The sequence below is a fragment of the Lepisosteus oculatus genome, chromosome 27 (assembly GCF_040954835.1).
Source record: "Lepisosteus oculatus isolate fLepOcu1 chromosome 27, fLepOcu1.hap2, whole genome shotgun sequence".
In the NCBI taxonomy this organism is placed as follows: domain Eukaryota; kingdom Metazoa; phylum Chordata; class Actinopteri; order Semionotiformes; family Lepisosteidae; genus Lepisosteus; species Lepisosteus oculatus.
This window is the reverse complement of record NC_090722.1, coordinates 5,065,099-5,083,313: the sequence shown is the minus strand read 5'-3', so window position 1 is coordinate 5,083,313 and position 18,215 is coordinate 5,065,099. Positions and strand designations below refer to the sequence as shown.

At 50.7% G+C, this 18,215-nt stretch overlaps 1 protein-coding gene across 3 annotated transcripts; it reads right to left on the bottom strand.

Moving 5' to 3' along the window:
* Positions 1 to 815: 815 nt before the first annotated feature.
* Positions 816 to 17,370, bottom strand: tmod4 (tropomodulin 4 (muscle)). Of its 3 annotated transcripts, none has more exons than XM_006641747.3 (10): positions 17,234 to 17,370; positions 12,287 to 12,469; positions 11,400 to 11,556; positions 9,522 to 9,644; positions 5,110 to 5,199; positions 4,570 to 4,700; positions 4,004 to 4,111; positions 3,560 to 3,703; positions 2,225 to 2,369; positions 816 to 2,134 (listed from the first exon to the last, which is right to left on the bottom strand). In XM_006641747.3, the coding sequence occupies exons 2-10, from the start codon at positions 12,401 to 12,403 to the stop codon at positions 2,112 to 2,114; spliced, it is 1,038 nt and encodes a 345-aa protein (XP_006641810.1). In that variant the 5' UTR covers positions 12,404 to 12,469; positions 17,234 to 17,370; the 3' UTR covers positions 816 to 2,111. The 3 variants fall into 3 exon arrangements, with proteins under 3 accessions (XP_006641810.1, XP_015192202.1, XP_015192204.1); XM_015336716.2 differs by lacking the exon at positions 17,234 to 17,370 and adding an exon at positions 12,823 to 12,977; XM_015336718.2 differs by lacking the exon at positions 17,234 to 17,370 and adding an exon at positions 12,837 to 12,977.
* Positions 17,371 to 18,215: the final 845 nt, after the last annotated feature.

Sequence of the window (18,215 nt, the reverse complement as noted above, 5' to 3'; positions counted from 1 at the left end):
CAGTCACCCTGCCACCCGGGTCTGAAGGTATAAATAACACAGGTGGAGAACAGACCCCGACACCATTCCTGCATGGGCTGAATCACCCCGTGCAGAAATGACATAAAAGCCACCTGCCACTTGCACAGGCCCCTAAACTCCGTCCACACTGCAGAGCACCCTGCCCAGCCCCTTACCTGCATCACATTCAGGGGGAGCATGCTGGGCCTAAGCCTCGCTGCCTTTCGCCCTCTTGTTTTTCCCCCTGCCGGTTCTGACCTCCCCCTCTGCCCCTGAAAGGCTGCTCCTCAGGAGATGCACCATAACAGGCGTTCTAGGTCTCCTAAGTCACAAACAGCTGAAGAGGAAACCTGTGTGAGTAAACAGAAACTGAACTCATTTCGGCGAACTAATCTGAGAAATCAGATCTTGCACAGGGCAGGACCCCCACAGAGCCGGGGCCACCCTGCAGTCCTCAGACCTCCCCGAGCAAGCCGGCTTCTTTCAAGGAACGGCTCGGACACATAATCCTTGGATCCCGAGAGCTGGGGGATCTAGCCCCCTTGTGTGAGACCTTTCCTTCTGTTCTAAACTTGGACAGAAAAGAAATCTGCTGGAATTGTGCCACGTGCTCAGTCACCTGCCGAAGCCCCATGAGCGCCTGTTCCCCAGCGCGCAGCTGGCACTGACTAAAGGAGTGAGCCCCACACACACACACACACACACACACACACACACACACTCTGGGAAAAGGAAAAGACGGATCTATTCCCCTCGATGCGCAAGCCTGTCGTGCACAGTTTAGACAAGCAGGAAGCTGGAAACAGACAAGTGGAAGAATTTAAATTGAGTTTTATTCATACTATTTACACTTATTGCGTACTTAAAGTCAAACAACTTGAAACTTGCTTTTGTTAAGGGCTGCCTGCGTCACGGGAGGCTTGGTAAATTGCGTCAAACGCGCTGCAAAAAGCTGCTTCTCCGTTAATTCATTTTCTTTTGCTAAGGCTTCGTTTTGTCAGGCCTGCGCCACTGCCTTCTGCTGGAATGATGGCATCTCTGGTGAATGACGTAGGCTCTGCTGTCCGCGACACCAGGGCAATGAAGTAAGAACAAGCCAAAGTTCACACGGTTTCTCACTTAAAGATTCGCTGCTTGCATTTCTATACAGCATAAGAGATGAAGATATTTAAACACAAGTCTCGATTGATTAGTGAGCTCTGTGGCCATCGTGGGGATCACTGCCACACCTCCTTAGAGCAGATCCGGGGAGTTCTCCAGTGCCTTCTCTTATCCCCCAGTTTGGCTGTGCTGTGATTGGCAACTCTCAAAACTCCCATACTGCACCAGGGATTCTGCAGGACAGCTTACCGCAGAAAGCAGCTTGCGGCCTGAACCTTCCCTTCGACTCCTGCCAGTGTTTGTAAAAGCTGTTTTGCCCCAGCTTCCTCAACGTCCTCAAACCCTAAACGAGCTGGAAGGCTAGCAGAGGCGGACTTTTCTTGGCTGACGTTCCATGGAAGTGCCCAATTCCGAGGGACCTCATCCCGTTCGTCCTGTGAAGCTGTCCGGTGGACTCTCCTACTGGGAGCCACAGATATGCCTTTCGGCATCCGATCCTCCGAAAGGCGACCTTTCTAGGACCGTGATCCTCCTTCCTGGACCTGGAAAGCCGCAGGGCTTTCCTGCTTTTCTTCCTGAGCTCTTACTGACCTAATTGGATCCATCAATCACGGCCTGAACTTCAGCTCTTCGCCAGCCCGCGGGGCATCGAGGAGTCCGAGCTCGGATCACGGCATGCCGATGTCAGCATCAGCCGGGACGTCTAAGGATTTCCACAGAGGGACGCAGAGCGGGCCGAAACCAGAAACGGGAAGGAAGACGAAGGCCTCTAGGGAAGCGACCCCGATATTTGGGAATTTAATTCCTCAGCAAAGGAAAAGAAAGCGGAAGAAGACAGTGAAGAGAGGGGCGCTAGTACATCACAGACCGCTGGGGGGCACTCGATCCGCTCCTGGATCTTCGCAGCGGGAAGTCCCGGGGCGAGAGGGGGGTTATGGGAAGGCCCGGGGGTGACGTCACAGTCCCTGAACGAGCGGCGCCCCCTGTCCTTCACCCCCTCCGGGGCGCTCTCATCTGACTCTCTGCTGGCGGACTGCAACGAGAAAGAGAGAAGGCGCGATGAGAAGGCCGAGGCTGGGGCTGGCGTCAACCCCCCCCCCCCCGGGCACATCTCAGTACGCACGGAAGTCGTTGTTCTTGGTGATGGCGATGGCGGCGCGGGCGCGGGGCCCCTGCTGGGTGAAGTGGTACCCGATCTTCACGATGGAGGGGTTGCTCTCCAGCATGGCGGCAATCTCCATCTCCACCGAGTCCCCAAGGGAGTGCCTCTGCATTGGAAAGGGCAGGCCCGCGGGGTCAGAGGTCAGGCCGGGTCGGGTCAGCAACAGCACTGTTGTTCAGAATACCCAGTCCTGGCCCTGGTGACCCCCCACACCTGCTGGTTTTCATTCCTGCCCCCCTTCATTAGATAACCGCAGTCTTCACAGATTTAAGAAGTAGCTTCACTGGAATACGTGCATTATTGTTTGTAGTCAAAAGTCTGGGATTTTATTTCACTTACAAAACACAATGGCTACAACTCCAACATGTCTAAGCGCTGGGAACAAACAGCTCACATTAATCTAATCAAGCCAGCCGGACACAACATCCTGGAACTTTGAACAATAATGCCAAACACTTCCTTAGCACACAGGGCCCTAAGAGTGACAGCATCCATGCTACACCCCACTGAGCGATCTCTAGGCTCCTGATTGATTTTTTTTTTAGTTTTAATTCAACGTTGTTTCCCAGAATGCAATAAAGCAAAGGAATGACACAGGATATCAGTATAGACCAGAGGGAATGTGGTGGACCTTATAAGGCTTTACAATGGAGTGCTCAGCAGTTATTTAATGTGTGGGGTTACATGCATCTTACAGATAAGAGTAAGCTCTGCAGGTGTGAGCCTGGTCAGTACCTGGATAGGAGTCTCCTGGGAAAGCTAAGGTTTGCTGGTGGAAGAGGTGTTAGTAGGAACAGTAGGGGTCGCTCACCCTGAGGTCTGTGTGGGTCCTAATGCACCAGTATAGTGACCGGGACACTATACTGTAAAAAAGTTGTCATCCTTCAGAGGAGACTTAAAACCGAGGTCCTGACTTTCTGTGGTCATTAAAAACCCCAGGGTGTTTCTCAAAAAGAGTAGGGGTGTTACTCCAGTGTCCTGGCCAAATTTCCCCCAGGGCCTTTACCAGTCAGGGCCTCCTAATAATCCCCGTCTCTGAACTGGCTTCATCACTCTGCTCTCCTCCCCACTGAGAGCCGGTGTGTGTTGAGCGGACTGGTGCATCATCCAGGTGGGGCTGCACGCTAATGGTGGTGGAGGGGATCCCCATGACCTGTAAAGTGTTTTGAGTGGAGTGTCCAGAAAAGCGCTACATTAGTGTAAGGAATTACTATTATGATGAGTAACCAACCCCTGTCCTTCAGGCATCAAGAACGCCACTCAGTTTTCTCACGCCGTGAAGGCGGCGGCTCAGACCTGGTTGTCGATCTTGATCTCCGTCAGCGTGCTGTTCTCTCGCATGGCCTTCATGACGGCCATCATGCCCTCCCCCGTGATGAAGTTCGACTCGATATTAAGACTCTGCAGGCTCTTGTTCACTTTCAGCATCTCGGCAGCAGCCTGCACGCACACACACACACGCACGCACTGATCAGGCACAGCAACAGAAATTCTGCAACGCTTCCAGTACACAGACTGAACACAGAGAAGTCCATCTCCCTCCCCCACCGCAGAGCACTGTGATCTGTTCCGCGGATTACGAGCTGCAAGGTAGCGTCTGCTTCTGAACATTTCACGCCTGACACGAGCCTTGTGTGTGTCCCTGCCTAGACAGACAGTGAAGATAAAATGCTACATGTGTTTCTTCCACTTTCCTTGTTGCAATCTGTGTTTATGGCCATGGGACTCTCGTCTACTCACAAAGGCCACCGGGTCGTTGCTGCGCGTAGCAGCAATGCTCAGGCTCCTGACCGAGGTGTTCGTCTTCATGCCTTCGAAGATCTCCTTCAGCGTGGGGATGGGGATATCCTGCACACAACAGTTTCCTTCCTTACTTACTGAAATTTGAAATCACGGAATAATAAAAAAAAACTCCTAACCTCTTATCGCTGATCTGCCTTTTTCTGCCCAATTCTGCGCATGTGCACTGTTAAATCTGCAGACCTCACAGCATCCACAAGGCAATGCTCTCTCCTCAGGCCAAGCCCATTGTGGCAACCCAAAACACATCATGTGTATATACACAATAATAACATACAGTAACACGTGCCCCAGTTCCTTAAGAAAACCTTGGCACAGATTTTTCTACATCCTATCCTGTAATCCCAATCTGCAGCACTGGGAAAACGCAAGGAGTCAGAGCAGGACACGAGCAAGACCTGCTGGCTGACCGGTCATAGTGCTCTTCGATGATCCGTAAAGACAAGAAGCTTCACTTCGCCCCCAAAATCCCGCCTCCCCGACACCCGGAGCACCGCGGCCCCCACCTTGATGTTGTTGAGGTTGACGTCCGTCAGGCTCTGGTCGTTGCTCTTGATCTTCCTGAGGGTCTCCTCCACGTTGGTGGGGTTTGGGGGCTCGTCGGGGTACGTCTTGTACTTGTCGGGTTTCACCACGCCTGCAGTCACAGACACGTGGTGAAGAACAAACCGAGGAAGTGCCTGGTTCTGCTCTGTGGTGCGCTGGGGGGTGGGGAGCGTTTTGGGTCTTGCACAATGCTCTCAAGCCTATTGACAACAAAACTGTGAGACAAGTGTAAGCTCCCCACCTAACTTCCTCTCCCTCAGCCTTGAGAAGAGCCTTCCTGCCTCTCTGCTCTGGACACTGTTTGTTTCTTACCGGTAGTTTTACTGTATACATGATAAAATAAAATGACAAAGTCAGAGTTAATCAAATACCCTGGTCCTGGAAAACCAGTGTAATTATGTTTGTGTCTGATTTGGACTGGGCTCTTCTCTAGTTCATTGTCCTGTCTTTCAGTCAGTGTTCCAGGACCAGGAGGGCTTCAGGGTTAACAGAGGACTCACTGTTGATTCCTTCCGTGTTGACGATGTTTCCGCAACAGAGAGCGTCGTAGTACTGCTTGTTGCTCATCAGGGTGTACATTCCCAGGATAGCTGGATAAACACAGGGAGACAAGGAATACCGCTTCATGAGCTCACTGCGGGGACGGCCATCTCCAGCAAACCCCCCTGCCCGGGTCACGCAAGACTCCAACTATGTAAAATACCGTAAACGTGCCGGCTTGTATCGACACCCAGGCCTTCACATGCTCAGCTTTCCAGGCTAACCTGCCGGGAGCACCACAGTGCCATTTTGGAATTACAGAAGCTGAGCGCTCGGTACGTTAAGAACAAGCAGTGCAGTGGGCTCCGTCTGTGGCTCAGCAGCACAGAGCGAAACACCACCACTATCAACACGTGCCACAGCACTGTTTCACACTGCAGTCCCACTGCCTCTCCAGGGTCATAGCTCTCTCCAGGCGCTATATCTGGGCAACAAAAGCAGCTCAGACGCAACAATGTGGTGGGCTTCGTTGTTTATGATGTTTGTAGGGGGTCACAAAATAAATCTGACTGTTTTGCAGCGTAATGATCTCTTCCCAGCAGCAGGGGGCAGCAGTGCTTATTAGGCTAGACTTTGGCAGACAGGAATGGGAGACCCTCTGACTGCATCACAACAACCGCTCCAACCAGGCAAGACAGGGAGAGAGAGACACACAAGGAGAGAAACTGAGACAGACTGAAGGAGAGGTGTTGACAATCGCCTGGCTGTTCAAGGCCGGTCAGTGTGACAGTGCACCTTGCTCCATACAAAACATCTCTTTAGAATCTCCCATACTCACAGATGCGTGGAAAGAAACACTGAGTTTTCCGACGCGGCCAAGCCAAACAACTTCTTTGTTCCCCCCTGCCAGCTTACGCTGTCACTCGAGCCAAAACACAATCAAGACAAAGGGATCGCCCTGCCTAATGAGGCCCCGAGGCTGTCCTGGGACGGACTCCAGGCCGAAGCCATAACGACATGCGGGGCCGTTCACTGACTAATCCTGAATCCTACAGTCCTGTCAGGACACGGACCGATCACGGAGCTGCTGGTGTACTGGAATAAAAAATCAGTGGACCATTTGTCAAATACTCTCCTCCAAAAGACACTTATTGGGGAATACCAACATAAATATAGGAAACCACCACCAGCCGCTGCCCCCTGAGTGACTGACAGCACATCCGCGGTTTGGTATCTCATCCACGGGACAGGAGCACAAGGAGGACCCGTAATGGGTAGCAGAACCAGGAACCTCCTGCAGGTAAACTGGGTTCTTACTTCAACCAGTATCACAGCTACCCCTCCATGCATCGCTCAAATCACTAAATGCAGCTCCAGCCTGAACCCAGAATTAATAAAGCAGCAATACAGACTGACCGCAAGCTCTTTCACACCTTTGTGGACCCAGATGATCGCGAAACACCAGCCAGTTGGAATCCTTCCCGAATTCCCCCGAATGACCTCATTGCTTTTTCTGGCTGAGCCGTGCGTGGTTCTGACCCAGCTACACCCGCCACGAGCTATGCAGTTCCGGGCTTTGCAGTTTTTTTTTAAAAAAAACACTGAACGCGCTTGAGCGGTCTTGACTGACTTGGGCGAGAATGGAAAGCAGTGTTTATCGACCTAAAATGAGCAGCAGCTGGCTACGCATCAATGGAACGAGGATCAAACACCGGGTTTAGTAGTGTGGGAGAGGGATTTCTCCTTACATTGCAAATTTTCACCAGGGCCTATGTCCGATTGCCCTACCTCTTAACTATGGACCTGTATGTTTTGTACATGTGTAGTTTCATTTTTTTTTCTTTCTTATACTTATTATTGTACATTATTTGTCTTTTTCTCTTATCACTGCATAGAAAATCCTTGGGTTTGGATAGGTGCTTTAAAAATTCTTCTTATTTTTTTGTTCCTGTTGTGTTCAGAGAAAGGCTCTGATCTGCACTAACCGCACGGCCACGCTGATCATGAAACACACACCTTGTACACTCCAGTGCACACTGTCTGGACTTTTAACTTTTAACCCCTTGTGACAATGACTTTTTAGATTGCAGGAAGTTGAGAAACACCAGGCTTTACAATCAACAGTTTCTCAAATTGCTCGTTTGCAATATCTTATCCTCTATTATATCCAAGGATGAAACAGTTTTACAGATGGCCACACACACCACACACAGTCAAACACACTCTCCAGGCCAAGCCACTATCACATGTCAAAATGCTCTTAAATGACATTGTGAACTTCAAAAGGGGAGTGCTGAGGCCACAGTATTTTCCATTGATCTTCAACAGGAATGTCCAGGCTTGCTCCCAGAGGGCAGATGTGTCCACAGGTTTTCAGTCCAACTGCCCTCTTAACCAGCTAAACCAGGTTACTGTCAGGTTACTGAGACCTTGAAAACCTACAGATATACTGACATGCCTTCCAGGACCAGAACTGGACACCCCTGCTCTGACAGAGACTGAAACAGAGCACATCTGTCTGTAATGCAGGAAGCATAGAAATCACAAGCCAAAAACCGTGAATTCGCATTTTCTTCAGATGCACGTGGGTTTTCTCAATCACAATCTGCAGCAGACAATGTGCTCTCCTTTGCCCCGGGTTTGGAAGAATTCTACTTTGTGAGCAGACCGGATTGCACCAGGCATCACAGAGTATTTCAGAAACCACAAACACACTTTGATGCACTTGCAGTTCAGCAGTGATTTCACTGCATGTCTAAGCATGCCATCAAAGAAAGAATGCAAAGTCCTTAATTGGCACACAATCCTGTTCTTAAAATCTCCAACCAAACAAACACGCCGCACTAACACCCATCATATTACTTTGATTTCCTGCAAATTCAATCTTGCATCCATTATCATCTGGAGCCACTGGGCACTAATGCTATCCCAATACATTCCTTGCTGCCAAAAACAGGGCATTCAGGATCAATTAGCCTTTGCACAGTCTTGTATCAGGAGACCTGGAGAGCTGACAAAGTGCCATGTGCTTTTTGTTCCAGCTGAGCTCTGAATGACTTAATGGATCGATAGCGCGTTTCTCAGTAATCTTAAGGGGCGCCTACAAAACTGCAATACCCCTGGGGTTCTCTGCTGAAGTCTTTGGCCAAAACTGGGGTTCCCAATGGGTGCTTGTCAGGAGAGAGGAGGGGCTGGTGGTGCAAAGGCAGCCGACACAGGAGAGAGAGAAAAACAGGGGAGGGGAGGATGTAGCAAAGGAGAGAGAGAGAGGAAATTGAGCACCTGAAGGAGACCCTTCTCACTTTGCGTCTTACACTTGGCCGCTATGGGACTGGACACAGCTTTGCTCCTTTCATGAACTTGTTTTTTTTTCTCTTCATCAAATTACCTGTGAACAGCTGCGTGCAGAGGGGGGCGCTCCTGAGCATGCAGGTGGGTCAGATCCGAGAAAGACAGATGGGGGGGAAAAGGGAAGGAGGAGGAGCGGGTTCGGAGACAGACCATTTAAAAAAAGCCCACCTGCCCACTTCTGAGGGCTTGTGGGGTGTAAGTGGATCCCCCAGCGCCCCCTCCTCTCCCAGCAGGCGCAGCCCCTCGGCTGGGCGCCAGGTGCGCTCAGCTAGCTGCTGAGCTGTGGGAATTGGAGACCTCCCGAAGCGGCCAGGGGTCTGCGCCTGCGGGCGGGCATCATCACTGTCAGCGCGACGACAGAGTCAGGCTCCCCACTGAGAGCTGGTGTGTGGGGAGAGTACTGCTGCACTCTGGCTGTCGTTAGATCATACTGGCGGGGCTACGCACTGGTGGTGGTGAAGGGGAGTCCCCACTACATGTCAAGTGCTTTGAATGGAGTTTCCAGAAAGGCACTATACAAGTGTAAGGAATTATTACTATTCTCAAACCCACAAAAACTCTTCTGAAAGGAAGCAGGCATTTTAAAGCAATACATTACGTAAAAGAAAGACACTGGTAACAAATAACGCAATTCTGTCAATGTACAAAATCCATATGGAGAGAACTGCACAAGCTCACGTGTAGGAACAACATGGGAGCCGACATCCTGATATCCCAGCGGGCATGAATCATTCCGAACATCAGGCGTCAGTTCTGTTTTCCAAGACAACGTGCTGCTGCATTGTGCCGCACAAATTTCCAAGTGAAATCTCAAGGGTTTGGGTTGAATTCTTCAAGTCATTTCTAGCCAATGGACCCTGTGGGCTGCCCTGTTACGCCTTTGAAGTGGTCCCGGGTTCAAGAACAGGTCAACTAATGTCACAGCAAGCTTTTGAACCTGTGCTTCATGGTGTTATTTATGGTTTGCCAATACACCAGAGTAAAAAAGGATTTAATATGCACAGTAGAGATGTCATGGGGGTATACAGTATATTTTCTGACTCCATCCGCCGAAGCATAGCCCCATGCCCCCCCTGCCCACCTGCGATGTCGCACATCTCGGCGTCGGTGGCGTTGGCCAGGGCCTCCTCCAGCTCCGGCTCCAGGGTGATCTGCTCCTCCCGCGGGATCTCTCTCTTCGACTGCTTGGGAATGAAGGGCTTCCCTGGGGAGTCAAGGCAGACATTTCGGATTCAGGCCCGGCAGCAACGTGACTCGGCAGGAAATCAATCCCCGAAAGCCCCCTTCGTTTCGCCAGCCATCCCAAGCTCACCGCAGGGGTTCTGTGACCTAAGTGACTAAAGCAATGTCGCACACAATACTTTTCTGCTGCATCAGCAGGATTTTGTGCACAAAAAGAAGCTGAAATATAACTCCTACGTAATCTGAGCATCTGCCCCCTTGATAAACAATAATTAGTTTATGCTCAGCAGCAGGAAACAGTTTTTTTCCACCGATCATCACAGAGGAAGGTGCTGTGTTTCCAATCTGTGGATCAGGAGACTTCAGGCAAATTGTTTGTTCCAGATCATTTTTCTACTTGATTCTACCGATTACCAAGTAACGCTCCACGATCCTGGTAACTAACACCGAATCCCTCGCAGGAGAGCAGAGCAGAGTGCCAAACATCTTTTCCTAATTACAGCTGAGCTCATGTGTGGAGTGAGGCACGGAGATGAAAATCAGGGAAGGTGGGAGGGAATCTATAATTGCCTGTGGGTGGGGGGGGGGGGGTTGTGGGGTGCCAAAACTCACTGAGCTGACAAATTTCAGACCCGCTCTCAAGAAATAAAATCACCATGGTATTCCAATTATCACGACAACCTCCCACACACACACATAAATAAAAGGCCTAAATATAGACCCCATTTTAATGAGAGCAACACTTCTGCACAAAGAGCGACCATCTAGGTTCAGCCTGCAGTGATGAAACAAGACCGATCTTGGTCCTGCAGACTGAAGTCAGCGTAAGTCCGCACAGCCCAGTTAGCATACACGAGGAACTGAACTGCAGAGTCAAATGGAGAAAGCTTTAAAATGATACAATGCTGCCTGGATCAAAACCCAGAAAATAAAACTGTCGCACCCGGCTTTGTGGAATAACGTGCCTCTCTGTCTGCATCGCACAAAAATGATTCTGCTCTCATCAGGGATGATAAATTGGGGAAATAAAATAATCAGCACCAAAATCTCAAATCATGCTGCCTCATAGCCAGTAATGCCAAAGATTCTCCACTCATGGGCAGAGTAATAAAACGGGCATTAGGGGGGTGTACTGTTATTATTAGAATAAACTATGAGAGGTAGGGAGGGCAATTTAAAGCAGTCTAAGAAACCCAGCATGCATGTCTTGGGGAAAAGACTGACATGACCAAGGCCCGTGTAACCTTTGGGGCAACATTCAAACTCCACACAGACAGGAGTCTCAGCCAGTAATCAAACCCAGAAAACCTAGTGCTATAATACTACAGCGTCACCACGGTTCTCCTGCTTGCACAAGGAAATAAACCTCTGGAATCCCAGCAGCCTAAAAATACTGGCAATCCGAAATTTCCAGGAAAGGAAACAAGACTCTTTCGACACATCATTGCATCGACGGGGACAGGAGGCCTTGTGGGCGAGACAGAGGTGTAGCCGAGAGGAAGGCCTGCATGCATCACCGTCCACCCAGTTCTGCAGAGTCCGCAGAGCGGTTCCCGGATCTTAATAATCCGTTTTGGTGCCGAAGTGGTACGGTAGCCAATCACAGCCTGCGTCTGCAATCACAGGGGCGGGCTCTTGTGTGCACTGGGCCAACCGCATACAGGCTAGGTACAACTAACAAACCGCTACCCGCGTGGCATCCAGGAGAGACAGTCTGGGAGGGCAGGCCGGCCCGTTGCGCACGGTGCTGCAGGGGGGGAGTCGGCGGGAGACGCACCTTTCTTCTCTCCGGTGAAAGGCACCAGGTCCTCGCGGTCGGCCAGCTCCAGGGCCTGCTTCTCCAGGTGCTCCAGCAGGGCATCACGGTTGAAGGGCCCCGTGGGGCTTTTCTTGGTCTGGTCGCGCTGGCGCATGCCCGCCGGCAACATGGCGTTCTTTGGAAAGGAGAAAAACAGGGAGTGTCTTACAAAACGCTGGAGATCTGCACAAATCCAGGGATTTCTCGGCAGCGCTCTTGGAGTAAGATGGAACACAGCTTTTGGCTTGCAGGGTATCAAGATCAAGTGTCCTAACTGAGTGATCATCTATTGATAAGAACAATAATAATTATCCTTATATAGCTCTTTTCTGGACACTCCAACTCGGAACATAATGTGGAATCCCACTGCCACCACCAATGTGTAACCCCCACCTGGATAATGCTACGGCAGCCAAAGTGTCAATCCGCATCCCCAGTGGGGAGGAGAACAGAGTGATGAAGCCAGTTCAGAGATGGGGATTATCAAGAGGCCATGACTGGTAAAGTCTAGGGGGAAATTTGGCCAGGACACTGGGGTAACACTCCTAAGCCTTTTGAGAAACTCCCTGGGATTTTTAATGACCAGAGAAAGTCAGGACCTTGGTTTTACTCTTCATCTGAAGGCCGGCACCTTTTTTATAATATAGTGCCCCCATCACTATATTGGGGCATTAGGACCCAACCAGACTGCAGGGTGAGCGCCTCCTACTGGTCACCACTAACACCTCTTCCAGCAGCAACCTTCCCAAGAGGTCTCCCGTCCAGATGTTGGCCAGGTTGACACCTGCTGAGCTTTAGCGGGCTGCCAGCTGGGAGTTCCAGGGTGATACAGCCGCTGGAGTTGATGGGTTTGATGGGATTCTCACCTCAGGGTCCATCTCCTGCAGCTCACACTCCAGCTGCTCCAGTTCCTCGGCACTGAGGCCCTTGAGGATGGCATCCTCATCGATGTCGCGGTAGTTCTCCTTGCTCTTGGAGGACATCCTGGCGGCGGGCTGGGATCAGGCTCGCTCTGGCACACCGCACCTTCCTGGGCAAGAGGCCACTGTCTGCAGGGTAGAAGAGAGGCACCTTGTTTCAGAACAAGGCTTGGGCCTTCTGAACAACTGCACCCCTACACACTGCACCCCGGCACCGAGCTCCCCAACACACTGCCGACGAACACCTTGACACTGAGCTCCCCAACACGCTGCACCCCAACACTGCCTCCTAGTACCCCAACGCTGAACTCCCCAACACACTGCACCCCGGCACTGAACTCCCCTGCACCCTGCAGCTCAACACCCTGACCCTCGGCTACTGAACACACTGCAGCCCAGCATCTTCCTGCCGAGCTCGTGGACACCAAGCTCACTGAACACACCGGCGCTCAACAACTGAACACTAAGCTGCACGAACGCACCTACTGCTGCCAACCTGCGCTGCTGTGCCTGTCGCCAGGACCTCGGCGGGCTGCCGCCTCCACACGCAGGGCCCAACGGAGAGGCCGAGGGGACGCGAGAGCAGCCCCGTGCTGTGGGCTGCAGAGAGCAGGAGGAGAGCTGCGAGAGTGAGGGAGCAGGGCCTCTATTCTTAGACTCAGGACAGCGGGGCTGGGGTATAGGGTTACAGACGAAAAGGAAGGGAGGCAGAGGGGAGAGCAGCTCTCCCTCATTTATCACGGCCCCGCACAAGGCAGCTGCCCCTCCCCTGGGCTGGGACCGCCCAGCGGACAGCGCCAAGGGGAGCGGAGCACCACGCAGACAACAAGCCGGGCCTGAGCACAGCGGGACAGGGCATCAGACAGACACCCTCTCACGGGTGGGAGGACAAGATGGCCTTTAAGACAAGCAGAGAGCGTGAGATCAGCATTGTTCGGTGGGTGTGTGGAAGATGGGTGGGAGCTTTGTGCTTGAGTGACTACATCTCTTTTTGAGAAAGGGGGTGTGTCAGAGGGTGACCCTTAAAAGGAACATTGACTACCATCAGACAGCAAGACAACTGCAGGCTAGTTCTTTTTATGTTACAGTTCAGTTCACCCAATATAGTTTTTTTTGGTCTGCAGTCTGCTTACTGTGGTATATGAGGGTAAAAGTAAAGTATAGTGGCATAAAGCCCAGTGAGATCAGGGTAAAAGCGCATTACAGTGCCGTAAAGCCCAGTGAGATCAGGGTAAAAGCACAGTACAGCCCAATAAGACCAGGGTAAAAGTTTAGTGCTCCACATTCCCTCTTTTTGGATGTGATTATCTTTCTCGTCCCACTTTTTACTGAATTTTCCTTCACAGCAAAAACAGTGGAGGGAAGTTCTAGATGAGAAGATAAAAGTATAAACCCTTTTCATATTTTGACTAAAATATAAGCTAGACAAAACCCATAAGTTCAAAATCTTCAAAAGGCACATGTTAATCGGATTGCCTTTACATTATCTCACAATGTAGATCCAATCAATTGATCCGGGGATCTAGCTTCACCAGGGATCTGTTTCGACAACATGACCGGGCAGTTTGCACCAGAGCCCCACCTCTCTTTGTATAACTGTCCTTACAGTGCAGCTCTCCATGCACTACGCCTGTGTATCCACTGGTGTCCTCTGGGCTCACTGTGCATCTCGAAGAACTCCTTTGGGGTAAAGAAAACTTGCACCGAGTCCACTTGCAATCTTCCTTTTTCAGCCAAAAGAATTCTTGTACCCTGATGTGGTGATTTTGTTTTTCCAGATGAGGAGCGATACAATTACTCTCAACCCCCCTGCATACAAGCAATGAAGCAAATAGTTCTGACTGCAAACTGAAGTGAAACTGAGCTCTATAGTTCTCTTTCTTAGAGCGCTTACTAATACTGGTACAACTGTCAAAGCACAGCAGCAAAGACGAAGCTTAACAGGTCTGAGATGGAAAGCTGCAGTCTGAGGGGTGGGGATTGAGAGTGCTCATTAGGATGAATGGACAGGGGTTTTTGGAGAGTGAACCAAGTTGGCCCAAGATCTGAGAGAGCAGAATCGCACTCCATTTGTGCATCAAAGAGGGATCAACACAGCCTGCGCATAACGTGCAATGCCAATGTCACAGACAAGGAACAGGCGGGCCAGAGATTCAGGAAGACAAGCTCCCAAGCAGGGCACCGGGCTACTGGACACACCGGAGCCCTGCTCTCCGACACCGGGCTACTGGACACACCGGAGCCCTGCTCTCCGACACCGGGCTACTGGACACACCGGAGCCCTGCTCTCCGACACCGGGCTACTGGACACACTGACACACTTAGCATTGGGCCTAACAAGACCCACAACTCCCAAAGGGGCCGATACCAAAGAATCAAGAAAAGATGAAACCCTCTTCATTTAAGCATTTAAGACAGCCATAACACTAATTTATTTTATTTTTTAAATTCACTTTCTGTTATCATCTCCATTAACAAAATCAGCATTTCCCTTGAACCTGTCCGGTGCAAAATATTTTCTGTAGTAATCTATTAATTAATTGCTCTGTGGTGAAGACATGAATGCCCCATGAAAATCCATTCCTAATGGCAGTTGCCCAATACAGTTTTACAGTATGGATGTGCTTTAACCCCTCTGACACTGCTGAGCGTGTACAATCTCGGGAATGCTCCAGAGATTCCGGGAAAAGCCACTGGGAGCGAGCACAATACCACAGAACAAGAGCAGGGGTATGAGAGGGCAGGGGAGGCCTGCCCGGTGTGTCAGTCTCCTCCTGTGCCAGCTGGCTCCCACAGACTATTTCCAGCCCTTTTCACAAGCAGCCGCCACCCCCATAACACCCCACTGCTGCAGCTGGGGCAGAGACTCAGAAATACTCTGAAAACAAGACCCCCACCCCACGCACCCACACTCTTCCTTGCAGGACCCTGGAGTGGAGTCCCCCTCTGCTTGTGCACAGCCATTCCCACCATCTCTGCTCCTCCGCTGCACACAGATCCGGCGCAGGGCGGCCGGAGGGCAGGCCACTTTGCAAGGGCCTCACATGGTCACGCTCTCCCACTATCTGTTCAATTTCTCTTTCCTCTCCCTCTCCCACCACAAGCGTCAGACCCCCGTGGATCCCCACGGCTTTTAACCACAACCCAGGAAATGCCACCGGAAAGGCAGAACCCGTCAAGTCACATCCCACTGGCTCCAGGCGACTGGTCGCTTTCGTTGCCGAAAAACCCTCCAAAAGAAAACTACAAGAGGATCCACGCCGGAAAAATGTCTGCAGCTTCTGCCAAGGTCATCTCCTTGAGATCGCGTCTGAAGTGGGACCCCGATTTGCTTCACCATGTTCTTAGGGACTGGCCACTCCTGATCCTGCAAGGTCAGATGGCATCTCCGGGTTTTCATTCCCACTCGGCTGTTAATGAGCGCAGTCAGCTCGTTAACGGGTAAACTGGACCAATTCAGCAACTTCTCCAGTCTTCCAGTGTTTCAAGCGTGAAATAGAAAGACCTTAACACAAGTTCATTCTCTCAAAAACACATAACACACAGTATCAACCCATGACTCAACAAGAACGGTGCAGTCAGGACAAGGTGGCAAATTGTTTTATCATTTCACATGATGTCTGAAATACTAGAGTCTAACGAACCCCCCAGTACAAGTGGTTGTAAATTAAATTATTCCTTAGTGAGGGCGTTCCCAGTCCCTGTCTTAAAGACCCCCTACACCCGCTGGACTTCATTACTGCCAAGTTCTTAACCTCAACAGATTGCATGACTAGAACCTGTCAAGTTCTTTTTTTCTATTCAAAGATTTAATATCTCACAAGTTTAGTGACAGCAAACCTAAGAGTTTAAATGAAAGCTATATTACTAGGTCTGTTAAGGTCTTTATTATGAGTGTCCAGGCGGGAAAAAAACAAACAGGTGTGTGGTTATCCCACAACCAGTTCTGAGAACCCCCAGGCTGATAATTACAAACTGCTGACTTAAGGGGCGAGACCTGTTGGATGGGGGCTCTCCAGGACCAGTTTTGAGAACCCCCAGGCTGATAATTACAAACTGCTGACTTAAGGGGCGAGACCTGCTGGATGGGGGGCCTTTCAGAACCAGGGTTGGCCACCTCAGCCCTGGTACACGTACAATCTAGTGAAAGGGCCCAGGCTGTCCTTGTGCTTGGTGTGCAAACCGGTACCTCTCCAGAGCAACACGACACCCGTTCTTCCAGAGGGGTCACTTGACGCTATTTACAGCAGGGCCGTCCCACTTGGGGAGCTCGAATCTCTTGGGAGGCGTTAAAGATGAGCAAACGTGTCCCTGGAGAGATCTCTCTAGGCTAGCTCGGGGTCAGGCAGCACCTGTTAACTACCGAGACCTGAAAAAAACAGGACCCTTCGGCCAGTCCGAGAACGGAACCGCCCATATATATCCAGCTAGCGATTCTAGATCAGAGTTTAGATCTAGATCAGAAACAAACTAATGAAAAGGGCTTTTCTGGGACCCACGGAAAATGAGTACCCCTATAATTTCAAACCCCACTGTATATTACACCTGGCTTGCATGCCCAGAGGTTGCCCCGGTAATGAAAGCACTTTATCCATCGCCAATAAAATCAGCAAACCGGCTCAAAGAACAGAACAGCAGATCCTTCCCCACAGCATTTAAGTCATCAGTTTTACAGGTTGAGAGGCCACTTTCCTGCTTTCACTCAGCATCAAGAACGCTGCATATCCACTGCGGGCAGAAGTTCACCAAAATCCTTCTCCGTTTTCAAATCAAGCCCGTTCGGGAGGGAAGCAAGGAGCACAGGCATGTACCTGCGTGCCCACACAGCCACAAGATTTAGCAAAACTCACACTTGTTTACTCAGGAAGTGCTGTAAAACTACCGCCCACCTACCTCTAAACAGCGTCTGCTCTCGGGGGCCCTCAACAAGGCAAGGCTGCCTGCTGGTACCAGAGACGCTTCTTTTTTCTCGTTTTCTGTTCCAGCCCCCCTACACACACCCCCACCACCCCTCTTTCCTAGGCTATGCTGAGGCAGGGATACTCCTGGCGAGTTTGTGAGGTCAGCATTTTATTAGTTTGGCTCTGAATGGCTGCGAGTCAGAGAGAGAGAGAGAGTGAGAGAGAGAGAGAGATATTGGGAGGGGTACTGTGTCCATGTGCGTTATCAGTCAGTTCAGCTTGAAATGTGTGTGTGTTGGGGGGGGGTTGGGGCATATGGGAGCAAACCAGCACCATCTAGAGGCCGTTGTTTGTACAACAAGTCAAACTAACAAGCACTTTCCTCCACTGGAAAACCAGTGATCCTAAACCTAATGAACTAATCCTGCTGCTCGCCAATTTAAACAATAAGGACAAGCTGTCCTGGTAATGCAGTACATTGCACTAGTGCAGATGTTCCCAATTCTGGGCCTTGGTGCTGGTTTTCATTGCAGCCAAGCTCTTCACTTCACTGGATCTTTAACTGAGCCAACAAGTTGCCTGGTAAGAACCTTGGCAAGATTTATGCAATCGACATAAAAAGCTGGAGACTTTAAGTGACGTAACAAACGATATTTAAAAATGCTAACCCCTAGGTGTTTAGGATCTAAAAACAAAACGTCCCCAGTGGTAAGATCTGTTAAGGGGACAGTGATGGAAGTGGACCAGCAGGTGTGTGCATGAGTGCATGGGCCACCAGCACCAGGACTCTGCTCCCATCAGCCGATTCTGCCCTGCAGTTCTCAGTAGGGAGACCTGCACTGTAATCCTGCCACGTGCTCGTTACTATTGTCTTGTTCTACTGTAGTCCTTCCTGTGGGGTTTTTTTTATCGCACGGTACATCACACTACCACACAGCTCTTGCACTGAACACATTCCAGTAGCCCTGAAAGCA